General features: G+C 37.8%; 1 protein-coding gene across 1 annotated transcript in view; it reads left to right on the top strand.

The window, feature by feature from the left end:
• snx19b (sorting nexin 19b) overlaps window positions 1–21,120 on the top strand; it is a 224,126-nt gene that overhangs the window by 46,364 nt on the left and 156,642 nt on the right. Inside the window, exons 6-8 of the mRNA XM_051931875.1 lie at window positions 1,829–1,956; window positions 3,409–3,502; window positions 8,319–8,511. Coding sequence (XP_051787835.1) covers window positions 1,829–1,956; window positions 3,409–3,502; window positions 8,319–8,511 — 415 coding nt within the window. The remainder of the gene's footprint in view (window positions 1–1,828; window positions 1,957–3,408; window positions 3,503–8,318; window positions 8,512–21,120) is intronic.

Raw genomic sequence — 21,120 nt, 5'->3', positions numbered from 1 at the left:
GTAGTACATGTTGTGTGCTCCAGTCAACACTAAATATCATCAATTTACTAACAACCTATTGGAATACCATTTACTAAAGATGTGGAGTCAATGTTAGACACATTTTAAGGCAGAGAAGCTCTGAGAAACCTATACATAATCATAATGAATTTCAGCTTTTGCTTACCTATGAAGTATTTGACATATGGAAAATGCTTTGGATTGCTATATTTAAAGATCTCTATATTGATAATATTTTTGCATCTTTTGCACAATTAAGTTACAAATTTAATTTTTCTATATATAAAATTAGAAACTTTGCAAAAGCAACATACCAGCCTCCTCATATCTTTCACCTATATCTTTTCCTGACGCAATACTGGCTAGTGTAGATAAAGATTTGAACAGTATTTACAGAGTATTTAAAAAAATCAATACAGTCGCTGTACCACTCCCAGAGCAATAAAACCTTGTCACATTTTTGTTGAGTGTGTTCAGGCTGAGCTGGCTGGAAGCCTGGGTAAAAGTACAGGGTAAAGAACAAATTGTTAAGAAAATGACAGATGTAAAGCCAAGAAGTGTGACAATGAAAGCTTGCAGTTGCAAGAGAAACCGTCACTTCGAAGAAGTAAACCATTTTTTAGAAGTTTGCAAAAAGGTATTAATATAACTTTAAAGTAAACCTGTCAGTCCTGCACTTAACTCTGTTATGCTTGCTGTTTTATCTTATAAAATTAACAATTCTAGATATGACCCTCTATTTGTATTACTCTTACCACTCAATAGCTAACCCTTCTAAATAACTTCTGACTGTACTCTATGTATATTTTCACGTTTACATATACAGTATCTATTCTGTATATAAAATATTTAATCTATATTTATTCATACCATGTATCTTATCTAATCTAATCTTATCTAATTGTATCTAATCTAAATAACATGGTGCAGACTTCGTACAGAAAACTTTAAAGTCAAAAAAATGTCTTTCACATTTTAATTTAACTCATTCTGTGTGCTCTCATTGTTTTTGCAAAGCAAAAAATAATTTCCTGTTTTTTATGTTTATTATTAATCTCTTTACACACAGTTAATAATTAACATAACTAGAAATCTAAATTTACACTGCTTAAGAGGGCGTTAAAAAACTTGATTATAGGTTTTTTATATCACTACTTAATAGTGAAAAATGCCAAGGTACTCCCAGATGGATTTTTGGGGTTTAGATCAACAGTGTCCCCATGTTTTTTATTGTAGAACTCTTTTTTCATGTCTCCTCTTAACCTCTCTTTGCTTAAACTAATTTTTTCTTCATTGCTCTTACTTTATGGTCTTGATGATATTTTCTGGATCTTCTGTAGTGCTGCAATATCATTTTTGTAATATGGAGACCAATGCAGTAGATAAGGCTTCATGTTACACTGTAGAGCTTAAGAAAAACCTTACTTGATTTGTACTCAATACATCATAAAGCAACAGTGGGCCAGCTTTCCCTACAAATGGCAGTGCCTGGTACTGGGTTCAAAGCCAGAACTTTGTAACTATTTGGGAGTAGCACTAACAACTCTGATGTTGCTGATACAAATAACGGATAAAAATAACATACTCAAGAAAAGCAAATTATGTATACAACTACTATTGTCTGTTTTAGTTAACTTACCTATCAAGTGCCAACTCAATGAGTTTAAGGTTAAAAGTTTCCCAAAATGTAAAATAAACTACACCTTTTTAAACTACATAAGAATATGATTAATATTATGTATGTGATGAGTGCACTACTATACAATCAAAGACAGATAGAAAAAGATGTGTTGCATTGGAGTTGAAAAATTTTTTTTTCAAATTGCAGATTGTGCTGAATGCCATTATGGATTCTCTGAAGATAGCCTTTCCAAAGTCTGAACCACAAAGTCCTACAGAAGATGGTGCTGAGATAGAGACTGATGGAAAGTCATTTACTGACACTAAGAAGTCAAAGTGAGTGGAGCGTACCCTGTTGTGGTATTCATGTTGTTTGCTCATTCACAGTACAGTGAACCCTCGTTTATCACGGTTAATCCATTCCAGACTCTACCGCGATAAATGAATTTTCGCGAAGTACGATTCTTTATTTATAAATCGAATATTTTCGCAGTTAGAGTATTGAAAACCTGTTTATGACCTTCTAAATACATTTTTTAACATTATTAGAGCCCTCTAGACATGAAATAACACCCTTTAGTCACCATTACACTCGTATTACCCAATATGTTAGAGAAAATAAGACATATTAGACATTATAAATATATTATTATTATTGCACTGTACATTTAATTACACACACACACAGTTCTTACACACAACCACTAACCTATGAAGGCACGAGCTCAGTAGGAGAGTCTTCAGGTTGTAAGCTGGAGCGCTGATCGCACCCTCAGAAGACACAGACGCCCCTGGGAAAACCCCTGAAACAGCTGACAGTCTACCTTCCCCTTTGCTCCTTACCCTTCTTACTTGCGCTATAACGCGCGATAAACCTCTCACGCGGTACTCCGCTTACTTAAAAGTATTGTGCAGCGCCTGTCAGCTTTGGAATTGGTTGTTTTGTTTCTCTCTCTCTCTCTCTCTCTCTCTCTCTCTCTCTCTCTCAGACATTCTCTGCTCCTGGCGGAACTGTCATCTCTGACTTGTTATGGAGCACATTTAAACTTTTGAAAAGAGACAAATGTTTGTTTGCAGTGCTTTGAATAAAGTTATTTTTTTCTACAACCTCCTGTGTCTCTGTGCAAATCTGTGACCCAAGCGTGACAAGGTGGTACATACAGTATCTTCAGCAGGTGCGTCGTTGTCTTCTTCCGCTGAAGGAGTACTAGGAGTAGGCAGTGGGTGTCTGGGTGCGCGGCTGAAGAACATCTTGATAGGCAGTTGCTGGCGATGTCTTTTCATATGCGTGAGGAGGCTTTTGTAGGGTATTGCCATCTTTAATCATATTCAAGAATTTCACCTTCTCCTGGATTGTAAGCATCTTCCTCCGGCACTTAGTTTCATTGTCAGAAGGCTTAGAAAAAGCAGCACGTTTAGGAGCCATCGTGGGGTTCTCAGAAAGTTCTCAGAAAGCGCACGCGTTGTGACCTAAGCGTGTATGAGAAAAAATCGCGATAGAGTGAAGCCGCGAAAGTCGAAGTGTGATATAGCGAGGGATCACTGTATTGGTTTTTGAATTAGTGTATGGATCAGTACACAGTGCTTCTGTTTTTTTTTCCATGAATTGGTATTTCATTTTAACCTTCTTTCTTTTGAAGTTTGAAATGCAATTGTTATATCAGTTTAAATGTATTTTGTAATGTTTTTCATAATATTGCTTAAAATGTTCTTAGCAAGTTTTTAGATAAACATACTTATTATATGTAAAGTATGCGTTGTTTTAATTATGTATATTTGTGTTTATAGATCAAAGCTGAAATTCTCCACCAAAATTGTTCCTATTCTCAATGTAGCTGATATTCAGCCAAAAGTACTTTATTGCTTTGGAGATGAGACCACTGTAAGTTTTTTTTGTTTTTAGCTGAGTAAGTAAATATGGTTCAGATGGTTAATAAATTTTAAAAATGATCTAGTTTTTCATTGGCTGTGTTAACCAAGAGTGACATGGTGTTTTAGTTTTATCACTGCTACCTAATTGAGCTAGCCTCCTGAGTCCAAACTCACTGTCTTTATGAAGACTGCATGTTTTTCTTTGACTGTTTTTTTTTTATTCTGTGAATTCCTACGACATTCTATTTTCAGTGGTGATCAAATTAGAGAACAATTTATGAACACTTACTTTTTCTGAAATATTGTTAATCTTGTTGTTATATCACTGTTCCACTAGCATGTTATACAACACTAGACATTAAGCCCATTACAGTAACGGGCGCTAGAATAGTAGTGCATAAACATTAGTAGGAACAGTCTATATTAAAAGGCAAAGGACCATCTATTTTCTGTTACAGTAATACTGGCTTGTATGTGGCTGTAATATGCATCACTGTATTGTGTGCCTTTAATTTTCTCTCACAGTAATACGTCTCTCCAGCAAGTATTTTAATCTGTGCTGGCATGCAGCTGATTATTGTATGTATGGCGTCTCCCCAGCAACAGATTTTATGTGCGCAAAAATAAATCTACTTTTAAAAGTCATCCTATTGTAATATGAAAATTCGTATATTTAGGAAAACACTTTACACTTTACCGGGCCAAGTTTGTTAATTGCAAATCTGACATCCTCAGAGTGAACAACAAACACTAATCCCACCTCTTTGGGGAAGCTGGTCTCCGCGTCTCAGTACCCGATTGGATTTTTCATGCATTATGTTTTAGGTCTTACCTCATTTACCGAAATCCGACTGGATCGGCCGCGCAATATTTTATAGGTCCTGCCCTCTCTGTCTTGTGTGACGTGTCAGGCGGCCTTTGAAGCATCGCACCGTACCCCGCGCATGCGCACTTCACCAGAAGACACACACACATGGACGCACACAGGGATTTTATTAAAGAGGATAATCAAGGTACTTCAACAAAGACCTTTACATTGTGGATAACACAGTGATCAAAATTAGAGAACAGTAACCATTGCAGCAGAAAAGAAGATTACAACTAAAATGTTTAGAGGGTTACAGTTTCAATAATTAGTAGGAAGTGTAGAGGCCCCTTCTTTGAATGACTTCAGTACATCTGCTTCCGCAGGACATCACTAGTTTCTCATACTGCTCTGGTTTGATCTTAGCATACCCTTCTTCTAGTTTCTTCCACAGTTCAGTAACTGTAGTGGGTTATTTAGCCATAACTTTATCACCAGGATTTTCCAGAGATTGTCAATTGGGTTTAGATCTGGAGTCTGGGCTGGCTATTTCATTATTTCAATGTTGTTAGCTTCATGGAACTGCTTTACCCATTTTGCAGTGTGATGGGGCATTGTCTTGCATGAAAATTGCAGTCTGATTGCTAGATGCTCGCAGGGAAGGGACTGCATGTTGCTGAAGGAGGCTCTGATCAAGGTTATTATAGTTAACGAAAACTAAAATCAAAACTGAAACTATTATTAAAAAAATCATTTTTGTAAACTGAAATAAAATAATTAACAAAACCGAAATGGAAAACTAAACAAAACCATTAAAGTAGCTGGAAAAACTAATTGAAATTAAATAAAAATTTACTAAAAATAATTTTAGTTTCTGTTTTTGAATGAATATTCTTGCTGTTAGTTGTTAACCCTTGTAACTTTTAACACTGAAAGTCATCCACCACAAGCCGCCTGCACCTGTTCATCCAGTTATCGGCAGTTGGTGACAGAGGGCTGTTGTTCACACAGCATTTGCAGTGACAGAGCAACTAAATACGCTCGTAAAGCGTGTAGAGTAGAAAGCGATTTACGTGCCGCCTTTCTTTGTACTTGTTGTATATCAAGATGTAATTCAAATGCCTGAAATTGGAATGTGCTGGTCAACAAAAACTTTACCGTATGGACAGAAAAAACACGAGTGAGTAGTGTTTCAGTTTATTTCTCAGGCGCCTGCTTTTTGTTGTCAGTAATTCACCTACTACTTCGCACACAAAGTATACGAAGTATAGAGAAAGTATAGTAATAATGAAAAAATTCGACCTCGAGATTTTGATGAATCCTGACGTTTTAGACCTCACTGAGTCTGAAAATACCACATTTTGGAATTATTTACTGTATGTGTGTGTATGTGTAAACACGATAACTAAAAAACGCAACTAGGTAGATGGATGAAATCTGGCATGTGTTTGTTACAGCAAAATTTTAGATCTGTATTAACATTTGGGCCAAATCCATCAACCGGAAATGGTACTTTACCTGAACACATACTCGATTTTTTTTTTTTTTTCATGCTGCTGCCGCGGCTGATTTATTCAACTTTACTTTTATAATAATTGTTTAATATATTATTAATTTGATTTGATTTGTTGTTGATGGTTCTTTAATTTACATAATATAATCATTGTCTTGCGGTTTACTAATCAAATATGCATCCCCATATCTGAGAATACGAGAAAGTCTATGTGAGACCACTCCTGATTTTTGAAAATAAAATGTCACTGATCGAGAGACTGACAATGTCATCATACAAGATCAGCATATTGTTGCTGACCAATCACTTTTGCTTTAAAAACATTGTTTAACACGAAGCGATACAAACCTTGTAAAATTCCTAAGTTGGCAATGTGTGTACTGAACTACAGGTAGGTAGGTGAAGAGAGTCTGCCAAGTGATGAAAAGCTAAATATACTAATGTGTTTTTGTATTTATGCTATATTTATTAATTTATCTTTTTTAGTTAATATTCACAGCTCAAAATACCTGATATTTTGAAAATAATCCAGTAGCAGAATGTTTTAAAATATCTTCCCCCCTTTTTTCAATGTTTCTCTCTCTCTCTCAAAATAGATAGTTAAAATATCATATTCTTTTTGTTCTTAACATCAGCCATATCATACATATTGCATACCAGGGATTTTTCCTGCCTTGCATCCAAACCTGCTGGGGTAGGCTCCAGGTTTCCAGTGATCTTGCTCTGGATAAGCAGGTTTAGATAATGTATATATTGCTCTTAATCACAGATGCTGTCTCTGTTGTTTTGTGCCTGTCCATACTCTAATTACCTGCTCTTGCTCTGCTCATTATGGGTTTACTGTTCTTATGCATGGGCTATTCATGTCTCACTGCCCCTAACCTTGACATGCTACATGCTTGTTTTTTTTTTTGTTTCCCTCAATACAACTAGGTGGGGTCTACACACTGATTCAAGTCTAAGAGTCCTTTTTTTCCTAAGCCCCTGTGGTTTTCATGGGTATACCTGTCAGAACACAGTAGATTCTGTTTTCTAAATTTTGATATCTTTTTAGGCCAGCAGGTGGCAATATTCTGTCTATAACTTGTTTGTGCCTGAGATGGAATCAGAAATCATTATGGTTGGTAGAAAATAACAAAGCCCAGTATTTGAGATTTTTGAATGCAGTGTTGAAGGCATTCATTATAAGCACATTGGTATTGGAGCAGGATATGTTGTGTGCTGTAGACATTTAGAGTAAAAAACCCTCACACCTTAAAATTCACCTAAATTTCATTACATCATCACTAAAGCGAACTCTAGACCAGTTTTCTCCTCTGTCCACACAACATGCTCCTCAGCAAAGGTTAGTCTAGCCTTTTGATTCTTTCTGCTGATTGAGAGGCTTGGTCAATGCAGAGTGACCCTTCAGTCCCAATTATCTTAAATGGCGAGGTACTATGTGCCGAGAGAGATCCTTACCCTGTTCAACACCGAACTGGCAAGCATTTCCAGCTGCAGTGTTGATGTGATTCCCCATTGAGAGTCTCCATATTATCTTGTCCTCTTGTGCATTTGTCTTATGTGGACGATCAGCAATTTTGGGGGACTTGAATGAATTAGTGTAATTGTAAAGCTGCAGTATTGTAGAAATCACAAACTTGGAACAACCAACTTGCAATAGCTGAAAGGGTTATTGCTTTGGTCTTTGGACAACCTGCTGTCGTAGGGTTTCAGTCACCTTAGAGCGGCTCACCATCTTGTAAAGTAATTAGGAGTGTTGCCAGATAAATAGGGCTTGTCAGATAATTAATGAAGTTAGCACCAGGTGCCAGATTAAGACCAATAACTGGCAGGAATCTGAGAGTGTTCTCTAATTTTGATCAGATTTCTTCTTCAAATTTCTCATTTAAGGTTTTTATATTGTGCTTCAGAATATATTTAAATTTTGAAATATGCATAAAAACTGCCCTTCTATTCCAGTTAGGATAACTTCAAATAGGTATAACCAGGAAGTTGTAAATTGTTCTCTAATTTTTATCACCACTGTAAATGCATCGTAGGTTAATTGGCAATTTTAAATTGGATCTGTGGGCATGAGCAGGCATAGTGATTGAATGGCCTTCTGTCTATAATTGGTTCTAAACTTGCTCCTGATGCTACCTTGACAAGTTTCAGACCACTATGACCCTGATTCTTCATTAAGCTTATTTGAGAATGTCTTATATTTTCAAAATGGCTATATCTAAAAATTCTTTCATACCAAAATACTAAAGTTTATTCCTGCAATTTTATTCACAGAACATTTTTGATTCATTGTTTTGATGATTTATATTCTTAGTGTACTGTATATCATCAAGTTTTGTTCACAAAGAAAAAATTACTACATCCTGTTTTTAATTTAAACCTGTGCTTTATGAGTTTGTGTTACATCAGTTGTCTTTTTGACAGGCGCTATATTATGTTTTTTGTAAGTTTTACATTACATAAACATTTTTTGATTTGTGCTTTTGTCATTGATATATACAGGTTTTTGATGGCCTCTCTTTAGCTGGCATGGAAGATTTTATGCGGGAACAAGAACTGTTGCTCAACAAGCCTTGTGAAGTTGGAACTGTAGCTGCAGAACCAATGGGGTTAAAGAATAATGAAAGAATGGAAGAGGGTAATACAGATAATGGGAAACAAAAAGTACCACTTAAGGAACTATCTGGGAAACAAGGTATAGAAAATTTGAGATTTTTTTTTTCTCAGTCAGTAAGCATAACTGTAAAGGGTGGTCCAGATCTAATTATGCAACTTTTAATGCAATGCAGGAAAGCAATGCAAGACAAAAGAATTGTACAAAATATCTTGTAATAAACGAAAATGGACTTACATTGAATTAATTCACTGATTTTCCATGTAATGTCCCACTTGTCTTCCATTCAGTTGGATACAGGCTCGGAGTCTTCTGGCTTCAGCATCACATGCGTCTCGGCACATATGCAGAGGAACTTTCCCGAACTCCTCAACAATTGCCAGGCACAGATCCTCCAAACTGTAAATAGGATGTGCATGGACCTTGTCCTTAAGATATCCCCAAAGAAAAAAAATGTGGTGGGGTAAGGTCAGGCGACCATGGAGGCCATTCAATAGGCCCTCGACATCCTAACCACCAGTTTGGAAACTGTTGGTCAAGAAAGTTCCTCACATTTATCGCAAAGTGAGGCGGAGCCCCATCCTGATGCCACCACATATAGTAAAAGTTCTGTCTGTTCTGTAGTTCTGGGATGACATCATTCACAAGCAGGTTGAGGTACCTGTCCCTGGTGACATTTCCTTCAAGGAAATACGGGCCAACGATACCATCATAAGACACACCAGCCCATACCATCACTCCCAGGGACTTGTGTTCGACTTCAATGGTAATGTGGGAGTTGTCTGTGCGCCAAAAGACACAGTTGTGTGGAAAATGGCCTCATCAGTCCACACCACATTTTGAGCCATTTCCGGATCCCCCTCCAGTCTTGCCAGCCATGCTTCCAAAAACTCAATCCTCCTGTCGAGGTCGTCCTCGTTGAGAGCATGAAGAAGTCGTGGATGGTAGGGCATATGTTTCATTTCATGCAACATCCTCAGCACACTGGTTTTACCAGTGTTCAGCTTTGCAGACAATCGTCTGGATGACTTTGATTTATGCGGGGATGATTCCAGTTTGGCGCGAAGACAATTCTTCATGTCGTCAGTTCGCACACTTCTCAATGGTCCGTGATTTTTCGGGTGATTGGCGCTACCAATCCGGTCAAACGTTTCGTTGATTTGGGAGATCATGTTCCTATGCACTGCAGGCGGTCCAAATTCTTCCAACATCCTGCGTTGCACCTCGGAAACATTGCCGTTATCGAGACAAGGCGAACACATTGCACCCGCTGTTTGACTGACAACTGTCTCCCCGCCATTTTGGAATGCAGGGCAGGTGCTGCCATCTATCGGCAACAAAAAGATTTTTTTGTGAATTCTCTATGTAATAAACTTAATAAGTTATAGCGTAATGAAAATTGTATAATTAGATCTGGACCAGATCTAAAGTGTATATTATAGTATACACTTTAGTTTACAAAATCCACATGAATTCATTGCAGATGTTGCAGATATAAAGAAAGTATTGCAATATTTTTGTTCATGAAATAATAGAGAGGTATAAGAATAATCAGTTTGTACATGTTGTTCCTCCAAAGTCATCTTTGGGAATTTTAGTATGCCCTTAAACTTTAGCTAGTGTCTTTCAGATGCAATAGTTTCAGTGAATATAGTATATATAGTCACAAGACCCATTGGGTTAATTTACACTCTCTAAGCTTTGGTTTAAAACAAAAAAAGGCATGTACCACACTGACCACAGGTGAATACTTTTATTATTGGAAATAACAGTGCTGTGAAAAAAGTATTTGCCCCATCCTGATTTCTTTTATTTTTTTTTATTCTTAACACTTAATTGTTTTTGATCTCCAAACAAATTTTATAACAGAAAATACAACCTGAATAAACAAAATACAGAGTTTTTGAATGACCGTTTAAATGAATGAACATTTGGATAAAAAATACATTTTGAAAGGTGCTGTACAAAACAGCTGTAGGGGATAAGGTATATCGTCTTATGAATGACTTGCCATCATTTGAAATATATGCAGCCATTCATTTTAAAAAAATAATTTCCTTAGTCATAGAAAGGAGCAAAGTAGTTAATTATATTTTCTGCATAATGATGATACCTGTTCCATTTTTATGTGCCACTCTAAGGTACAGTATATAGTCAGCACTTGTAATGATCTGTTATTGTACATATTTACAAATACCCTGTATATAATAATGCCATTGTATTGCAAGTGGTGTGATTTCACACACCAAACATTAGCAGACAACATATGATGTAGTGTGGCCTTTGTATTCCTCACAATCTGACTTGACCTCAGAAAGCACAATTGACTTAAATCTAAAAATTTATTTTTTCACTTATGAAAAACATAGAGTTAATACAGGAAAACAGTCAAAATACTTGTTCGCCCTGGACTCTGATTAAATATTAAGTGTAAGTGCTCTGACTGTTGCAGAGAACACCAAATATGCTTTGTCTTTCCCCTCCACTCTCTCTTAAATTCTCTTTCATCTACTATGCCTTCATTTCTTTTTTTGACTTTTAAAGTATGGTACAGATCTGACTACTTTCTACTTCATAGCAATAAGTTTGATATACATTATACCTTGCAGTGACGTACTTTAGCTTAAAAAACTTGTCTTTTCCTTTGTTGCTATTTTGTTGCCTTAAAGAAAATGTGGCAAAACCTACATACAGTGCTTCCGGAAAGTATTCACAGCGCATCACTTTTTCCACATTTTGTTATGTTACAACCTTATTCCAAAATGGATTAAATTCATTTTTTTCCTCAGAATTCTACACACAACACCCCATAATGACAACGTGAAAAAAGTTTACTTGAGGTTTTTGCAAATTTATTAAAAAAACTGAGAAATCACATGTACATAAGTATTCACAGCCTTTGCTCAATACTTTGTTGATGCACCTTTGGCAGCAATTACAGCCTCAAGTCTTTTTGAATATGATGCCACAAGCTTGGCACACCTATCCTTGGCCAGTTTTGCCCATTCCTCTTTGCAGCACCTCTCAAGCTCCATCAGGTTGGATGGGAAGCGTTGGTGTACAGCCATTTTAAGATCTCTCCAGAGATGTTCAATCGGATTCAAGTCTGGGCTCTGGCTGGGCCACTCAAGGACATTCACAGAGTTGTCCTGAAGCCACTCCTTTGATATCTTGGCTGTGTGCTTAGGGTCGTTGTCCTGCTGAAAGATGAAACGTCGCCCCAGTCTGAGGTCAAGAGTGCTCTGGAGCAGGTTTTCATCCAGGATGTCTCTGTACATTGCTGCAGTCATCTTTCCCTTTATCCTGACTAGTCTCCCAGTCCCTGCCGCTGAAAAACATCCCCACAGCATGATGCTGCCACCACCATGCTTCACTGTAGGGATGGTATTGGCCTGGTGATGAGCAGTGCCTGGTTTCCTCCAAACATGACGCCTGGCATTCACACCAAAGAGTTCAATCTTTGTCTCAACAGACCAGAGAATTTTCTTTCACATGGTCCGAGAGTCCTTCAGGTGCCTTTTGGCAAACTCCAGGTGGGCTGCCATGTGCCTTTTACTAAGGAGTGGCTTCCGTCTGGCCACTCTACCATACAGGCCTGATTGGTGGATTGCTGCAGAGATGGTTATCCTTCTGGAAGGTTCTCCTCTCTCCACAGAGGACCTCTGGAGCTCTGAAAGAGTGACCATCAGGTTCTTGGTCACCTCCCTGACTAAGGCCCTTCTCCCCCGATCGCTCAGTTTAGATGACCGGCCAGCTCTAGGAAGAGTCCTGGTGGTTTCGAACTTCTTCCACTTACAGATGATGGAGGCCACTGTGCTCATTGGGACCTTTAAAGCAGCAGAAATTTTTCTGTAACCTTCCCCAGATTTGTGCCTCAAGACAATCCTGTCTCGGAGGTCTACAGACAATTCCTTTGACTTCATGCTTGGTTTGTGCTCTGACATGAACTGTCAACTGTGGGACCTTATATAGACAGGTGTGTGCCTTTCCAAATCATGTCCAATCAGATTAGGGGAAACAAGATGCACCTGAGCTCAATTTTGAGCTTCATGGCAAAGGCTGTGAATACTTATGTACATGTGCTTTCTCATTTTTTTTTATTTTTAATACATTTGCAAACTTTTTTCATATTGTCATTATGGGGTGTTGTGTGTAGAATTCTGAGGAAAAAAATGAATTTAATACATTTTGGAATAAGGCTGTAACATAACAAAATGTGGAAAAAGTGATGCGCTGTGAATACTTTCTGGATGCACTGTAATATTGTTAACTGTGAAGCCTGCAAACTGAATGCCCTTTAAGTTTATTTTGAGAAAACAAACCCAGAACTATTTATTGGGACTACAAGGCCCCTTGATTATCATTGTCTTAGGTGACATTTTATAATGTGATGGTCAGGATTAAAGACACATCATTAAAAGAAATGTACTCATCCATTTTCTGTACTTGGTCCCTTGCTCTTTAACGTTTTTTTTTTTTAATTTAATTGATTTTATTGTAATCATTCCATACAAATAAATCAATTTTTACAAAAAAATAGGATTGAAAACAAATCAACCCCCACCCCTGAGAAAGAGAACATGGCCAACGGACTAAAACTTAAAAATAGTAAAAATAAATAAATTGATGAGTTTATTAGGTGGATAAAGACAAATGGAGAAGAAAAAGAAATGGGGAGAGAATCTACTTCCTCAGTGCTTTAAGAGCTTATTCTAAAATATTATTGATTAGATCCTGCCAGGCTTTGAAAAAGTTCTGCACAGATCCTCTAAGTGAGAATTTGATTTTTTCCAATTTCAAATAATATAAAACATCAGGTTCGCTTCCCGGGTCCTCCCTGCGTGGAGTTTGCATGTTCTCCCCGTGTCTGCGTGGGTTTCCTCCGGGCGCTCTGGTTTCCTCCCACAGTCCAAAGACATGCAGGTTAGATGGATTGGCGATTCTAAATTGCCCTAGTGTGTGCTTGGTGTGTGGGTGTGTTTGTGTGTGTCCTGCAGTGGGTTGGCACCCTGCCCAGGATTGCTTCCTGCCTTGTGCCCTGTGTTGGCTGGGATTGGCTCCAGCAGACCCCCGTGACCCTGTGTTCGGATTCAGCGGGTTGGACAATGGATGGATGGATAAAACATCAGTTACCCACTGACTTAAAAGAGGAGAGCTAGGATTCTTCCAGTTGAGCAAGATAAGTCTGCGTGCCAATAGTGTAGTGAAGGCGATCACAGTTTGTTTGTCGTTCTCCACATGAAGCCCATCTGGAAGAACACCAAACACAGCTGTTAGTGGATTAGGAGGGATTGTGACACCAAGGCTGTCTGAAAGGCACCTAAAAATTTTTGTCCAGAATGATTTTAATTTGGTGCAGGCCCAAAACATGTGACCCAGTGAGGCTGGAGCTTGATTGCAGTGTTCACAGGTTGGATCTTGCCCTGGAAACATTTTGGACAATTTCAAGCGAAACAGATGTGCTTGATATATAATTTTGAGTTGAATAATTGTATGCTTTGCGCATATGGAGCTCAAATGAATTCTCTGCATTGCTACCTTCCACTCCTTTTCTGATATGTTGAGTGAGAGATCCTTTACCCATTGTTCTCTTGGATCTTTGAAAGGGAGGAACTGTAAAATATTTTTATATATTGCAGAAATGCTGTCTGAGTCCTCAAGACCGAGCAATATTTTTTCCAGCATAGAGGAAGTTGGGAGATGGAGAAAATCAGACAGGTTCTGTTTGACAAAGTTTCTAATTTGAAGATAGTGAAAGAAATGTGCTGCTGGAAAATTAAGAAAATTAAAACATTTTCAAAGAGTTGTTGGGATAATCAACATAGAAAAACTTGCTATTTTGTTGACTTATGACAGACTCAGCTGTTTTTCAACATGTGCAGTACCTCAAGAAGAATGTATTTGTCTTTATATAATATATCTTTTTTAAAATATAAAAAATTGTGATCTTCAGTTTTATGGGTTCCCCCCAACTGTGGTATCAAAAATGGCATTAAATATCAATACTTTTGAAAAGTTTATATCGAAGTTGGTAATTTGAGTGTCATGACAACCCTTTACCTCATTGAATTTTTCAGGATGTGCTTTATAAGAATGCATGGCAAGTACAACATGTGATTCAGGTACTTGTTCTGGTGTAGTTTGAGCTAATTTGAATATGTTGTATTAAGTCAAATCATTTGCTTTTCCTTATAGTCCTCTTCATGGAGTACTGGCTTCTTGTGCTGTAACAGAACCAGAAGTATGATGCAAATTACATGAACATACACAACAATATAAATTAGGTTAAATTCACAGCAGTATAAAATTTTTAGTTCTTTAACATAAAAATACCATGGTAATATAAGTCAATTAATATTATAATCGGGATGCAGTCAGTTAACAGTGGACGAAAGAAAAGCAAAATTTTAACTGTTAAGTATTTCTGAAGAAAATAAACCTCTGTGCGTCACAGATATTACAGATAAAATCATACAAAGTCACAGTTCTGATGACTGACGCAGCTAATCAGCAACACTAATCAGGGTATGTTAGACTAAAGTAATGAATTTTCGGCCTGTATTTAAATGCTGAGGCTGATCAGACATTTGCTACGCAAGTAGTGAAATCACTGTACAGGTCTGGGTCCTGTAGCTAAAACCTTGACCTCCCACTGTTGTTTTTATTAATTCTTAGAATCCTTAATAGACTATTATCTTGTAATGTGCAGTGTTTAGTTTATGTATGCATGTGTGTTGGTGAGCTCAGATAAGTAAGATGTAGACCATTTAACACTTTACATGTAAGAAGATTTTGAAATAAGCCCCTAAAGTTAACTAGCAGTCAGCGTAAAGAATTAAGGATGGGAGCTAATGTGGTTGTGCTTCCTACTGCTAGCAATACTTTCTGCAGGTGCATTTTGAATTAACCTAAGTATACGAACTGAACAGATTGAACAGCCTGTGATGAGTGCATTGTAGTATTTGGAATTTGGTACACTGTATTAATCACTGAGGGGAAATTGCCTTTTCACATAAACTTTGGTAGTCAGTTTTACTATTAATAAAAGTTGACCTCCATGTTTAGCAAATGGTTTTACTTTCCTGTTTTCTTTAGCAGAAAGCACAGGTTTTAGATAGTGTTGTAATGTGTATTTTAAAAGATAGACTTATGTTAACAATAATACCTAAGTAGTAAATTAATGCTGTAGTAGTAAGATTGACAGGTATACAGAGTACAATGAAATTTTCAATTGCTTGTCTGATCAACGTGCAACACTTTACCAGTCACCTGTGCTATGATAAACATGAATGAATTAAAATATACAGGTGCTGGTCATAAAATTAGAATATCATGACAAAGTTGATTTATTTCAGTAATTCCATTCAAAAAGTGAAACTTGTATATTAGATTCATTCATTACACACAGACTGATGTATTTCAAATGTTTATTTCTTTTAATGTTGATGATTATAACTGACAACTATGAAAGTCCCAAATTCAGTATCTCGGAAAATTAGAATATTGTGAAAAGGTTCAATATTGAAGACACCTGGTGCCACACTCTAATCAGCTAATTAACTCAAAACACCTGCAAAAGCCTTTAAATGGTCTCTTAGTCTAGTTCTGTAGGCTACATAATCATGGGGAAGACTGCTGACTTGACAGTTGTCCAAAAGACGACCATTGACACCTTGCACAAGGAGGGCAAGACACAAAAGGTCATTGCTAAAGAGGCTGGCTGTTCACAGAGCTCTGTGTCCAAGCACATTAATAGAGAGGTGAAGGGAAGGACAAGATGTGATAGAAAAAAGTGTATAAGCAATAGGGATAACCGCACCTTGGAGAGGATTGTGAAACAAAACCCATTCAAAAATGTGGGGGAGATTCACAAAGAGTGGACTGCAGCTGGAGTCAGTGCTTCAAGAACCACCACGCACAGACGTATGCAAGACATGGTTTTCAGCTGTCGCATTCCTTGTGTCAAGCCACTCTTGAACAAGAGACAGCGTCAGAAACGTCTCGCCTGGGCTAAAGACAAAAAGGACTGGACTGCTGCTGAGTGGTCCAAAGTTATGTTCTCTGATGAAAGTAAATTTTGCATTTCCTTTGGAAATCAAGGTCCCAGAGTCTGGAGGAAGAGAGGAGAGGCACAGAATCCACGTTGCGTGAGGTCCAGTGTAAAGTTTCCACAGTCAGTTATGGTTTGGGGTGCCATGTCATCTGCTGGTGTTGGTCCATTGTGTTTTCTGAGGTCCAAGGTCAACGCAGCCGTCTACCAGGAAGTTTTAGAGCACTTCATGCTTCCTGCTGCTGACGAACTTTATGGAGATGCAGATTTCATTTTCCAACAGGACCTGGCACCTGCACACAGTGCCAAAGCTACCAATACCTGGTTTAAGGACCATGGTATCCCTGTTCTTGATTGGCCAGCAAACTCGCCTGACTTTAACCCCATAGAAAATCTATGGGGTATTGTGAAGAGGAAGATGCAATACGCCACACCCAACAATTCAGAAGAGCTGAAGGCCACTATCAGAGCAACATGGGCTCTCATAACACCTGTGCAGTGCCACAGACTGATCGACTCCATGCCACGCCGCATTGCTGCAGTAATCCAGGCCAAAGGAGCCCCAACTAAATATTGAGTGCTGTACATGCTCATACTTTTCATGTTCATACCTTTCAGTTGGCCAACATTTCTAAAAATCCTTTTTTTGCATTGGTCTTAATTGATATTCTAATATTCCGAGATACTGAATTTGGGACTTTCATTAGTTGTCAGTTATAATCATCAACATTAAAAGAAATAAACATTTCAAATACATCAGTCTGTGTGTAATGAATGAATGTATCTAATATACAAGTTTCACTTTTTGAATGGAATTACTGAAATAAATCAGCTTTGACATGATACTCTAATTTTATGGCCAGCACCTGTATATCTGTAGTTTATTTAATAATTCCATGCCAATTAGGCAAAAATAATGCTTAGACCTACTAAGTATAACATTTTGTTTTGTTTCTGCATTCAGAGGTAAGTAGTTATTCTTTTGGTCTGAAGAAAAGATATACAGTAGCTGAGTGAGTAAAACAGATATATTTCCTAATGATATCTCTCAGCAGCAAGTGTGCAAAGTGAAAACAGAAATGGACACAGTACTATGCTCCAAGGCATATCATCTGTAAACTCAGAATGGAATGATGGAGAACTATAGTCACAGTTCTGTTCATACTGAGATCAATTTGATAAATATAAACAAAACCAAGCAAGAACGGTTCCTGTAATCCCAACACAATATCCTGTTTTCTTTTTTTTTACTCCTCTCCTTTTTGTAATGTTTTTCAGAATGAAATAAGTACACAACAGAGGCCACAGGAGTATTTATTTTTAGCACTAAGGATTGTTTCCTTGGGATTTATGAATGTTATGTTTCTGGGTCTCAGCTGAATGTGACCTACTGTATACTTTTTAATGCAGTGCTCACACACAGAGTATGACTTGATTGGGATTAAGATTCATGCTCCTAGGATATAAAATCATACTCCATTTCCAGGAAAAACAAACCAATGCAGGTATTGTTCATATAAATGTTTTTCAGTTATTGATTAACAGATAATCAGCTACTTTTGTTCACTTTAAATTGTATAGAAAACTAAAGAATCAACTTCATGTCTTGACATACTGTATATATATATATATATATATATATATATATATATATATATATATATATATATATATATATATATATATATATATATATATATATATATATATATATATATATATATATATCCATATTACTAAACGAGAATGGTAAACCGGATGGACGCAGGGACATGGGCCGTGGACGCAAAAGACGTAGTGCGCAGGCGCCACACAAAGCCCCCCTCCAAGCACCGGAAAATGAGAAATGATGCGCCACGCCCATGGCAACAGACCCATGCAACAAAGCGCCACACGAAGGCCATACCACACGAAACAGGACACACACAAAAAAGAGGATTCAGACCCACGACACACAAAGCACCCCTCCACTAACAGAAATAAGAAATGAGGCAACGCGCCCCTAGCACACCAAAAACAAAGGAGTCAGATGCAAGCGCCACATAGCACATGAAACGGTACGCACACAAAAATGAGGATTCACACCCACGACACACAAAGCCCCCATCCACTAACAGAAATAAAAAATGAGGCAACATGCCCCTCAAAGAAAACGCACGCCAACAAACAATGTCATACATAGACAACAAGAGACCGGACTACAATACATATACAGGCGCGACACCTGATGGGTAATAATATGAAGAAACCCTCCAAGCACCGGAAAATGAGAAATGATGCTCCGCGCCCATAGCAACAGACCCTTGCAACAAAGCGCCAGACGAAGCCCATACCACACGAAACAGGACACACACAAAAAAGAGGATTCAGACCCACGACACACAAAGCCCCCCTCCACTAACAGAAATAAAAAATGAGGCAGCGCGCCCCTCAAAAAAAAAAGCACGATTACTTATCCATTTTACTCACGATAAAGAACAAACAAGTCATGCATTCGCGATCAGAAAAGGCTCCATATTAGCAGTCAGTGCGATCGTCCTTATTAACGTTCCATATTACTAACGATAATGAACAAACAAGTGATGAATTCACGATCACGGGTGCAAAACGATACGGCTCGAGTAACGGGACCACAAACACGAAACCGCATGAAAAAAAACAATACACGTCGGCGCCTACAACGCGCTTCTGAAACCGCGGAAGAAAAAATGTCTCGGCTCCAAAAACACATGTCACTCCTTATTCAAAATACCGGTCCCAATCACAGAAACATCGGTATCCACTATGAAAATGAACAGTAACAATGCACGTGACATCCGTCTTGCCAAACTATTAATTATAGATGAATGTACAATGGCATCCAGTCACTTACTCAACACCATTGATAAACTTCTACAAACGTTGATGAATAATAATATTCCCTTTGGAGGAAAGGTACTTTTATTAGGAAGAGATTTTACACAGTGCTTAGCTATTGCTCCACATGCCATGCGCTCATCTATTGTTCAGTCCACCTTAAAATACGCGGACGACGTCATACATAAACAACAAGAGACCGGACTACAATACATATACAGGCGCGAGACCTGATTGGTGATAATACGAAGAAACGATCAGTCCGCATATTAACAGTGAGTGCAATCCTCCTTATTACTTATCCATATTCCTAACGATAAAGATCAAACAAGTCATGAATTCACGATCACGGGTACAGAACGAGACGGCTCGAGTAACGGGACCACAAACACGAACCCGCATCAAAAAAAACAATAAACGTTGGCGCCTACAACGTGCTTCTAAAACCGCGGAACAAAAAATGTTACTCGGACAATTGCCATTGCTTTCAAAAGATACAGTTGGTACAAAACATGCGATGTCCAGATCCAGAATATAACAATTGGTTTTTACAACTGGGAGATGGTACACTCACCAATACAGATGGACTTCACCCAGATATTATTACAATTCCTCAAGCCTATATCTGCGACGACTTAGTTACGGATATATTTGGAACAGCAATCTCATTAGACCAAATACCCTTTTTAACACAACGGACTATATTATGTCCAAAAAATATTAATGTTGATCACATAAATAACCAAGTCGTTGCATTACTTCCTGTGGAGGCACGGCTCTTTCTAAGCTCTGACAAAGTTGACTCTGCTGACAACAATGACCATCTTAATTTCCCCTTACAATATTTGAACACTATTAACCCAGCCGGATTACCACAACACAATCTTAACCTTACAATCGGAACAATAATCATGCTATTAAGAAACCTTAACACTAAACAAGGTTTATGCAATGGTACACGTTTAGTCGTCAACACCATGACACACAATGTTATTGAAGCAAAACTTCTTACAGAATCACATGCTAACAATACTGTTCTGATTCCTACAATTGACCTTACAAGTTCTGACCTACAATTACCTTTTACACTTAAACGGCGACAGTTCCCCATTAAACCTGCATTTGCCATGACCATCAACAAATCACAAGGCCAAACCATGAACAAGGTTGGCATCTACCTCTCTGACCCCGTTTTTGGACATGGACAACTTTATGTGGCCTTCTCACGAGTTCGACGTTCATCTGACGTTAAAGTTAAGGTTATAAATGATCCATGCCAAGAGAAACTCATTCAAGAACAAGACACCATCTTTACTACTAATGTTGTGTACAAAGAAATTTTCCGATAAATCTTTACACTGTGCCTTGCAATTTATTCTTGGCTTCCTATATGCGTCATCTACACTTTCACACTAGGCCAGTGTTTCCCAAACTCGGTCCTGGGGACCCCCTGTGGCTGCAGGTTTTTGTTCCAACCGGATTCCTAATCAGTGACAACACCTCATAGCACTGATCTCATTTAATTAGCTGGGATTTCTTTTTCTTTTATTCGACATTCTGAAAAGCACAGCAGCATGATTTTTACATTTATAAGACATTTAGAAATATTTCTGCTTTTACTATACATTTAAATGCTTAACTCTTTTTTTGTTGATTTCATTATATTTTGCCCTTTCTCTGTGCAGTTTTTTCCCTTCATTGTATCTTATTAACGACAATTAAAAACGAGCAGATCAGACATGCAGGCAAACAACAAAGGCTGCAACTACTTTAGGGTCAGACCA

Source organism: Erpetoichthys calabaricus, chromosome 9 (assembly GCF_900747795.2).
Source record: "Erpetoichthys calabaricus chromosome 9, fErpCal1.3, whole genome shotgun sequence".
NCBI classification, from domain to species: Eukaryota; Metazoa; Chordata; class Cladistia; order Polypteriformes; family Polypteridae; genus Erpetoichthys; species Erpetoichthys calabaricus.
Note: the sequence above shows the minus strand (reverse complement) of the source record. Positions and strands in the feature narration are given on the sequence as shown.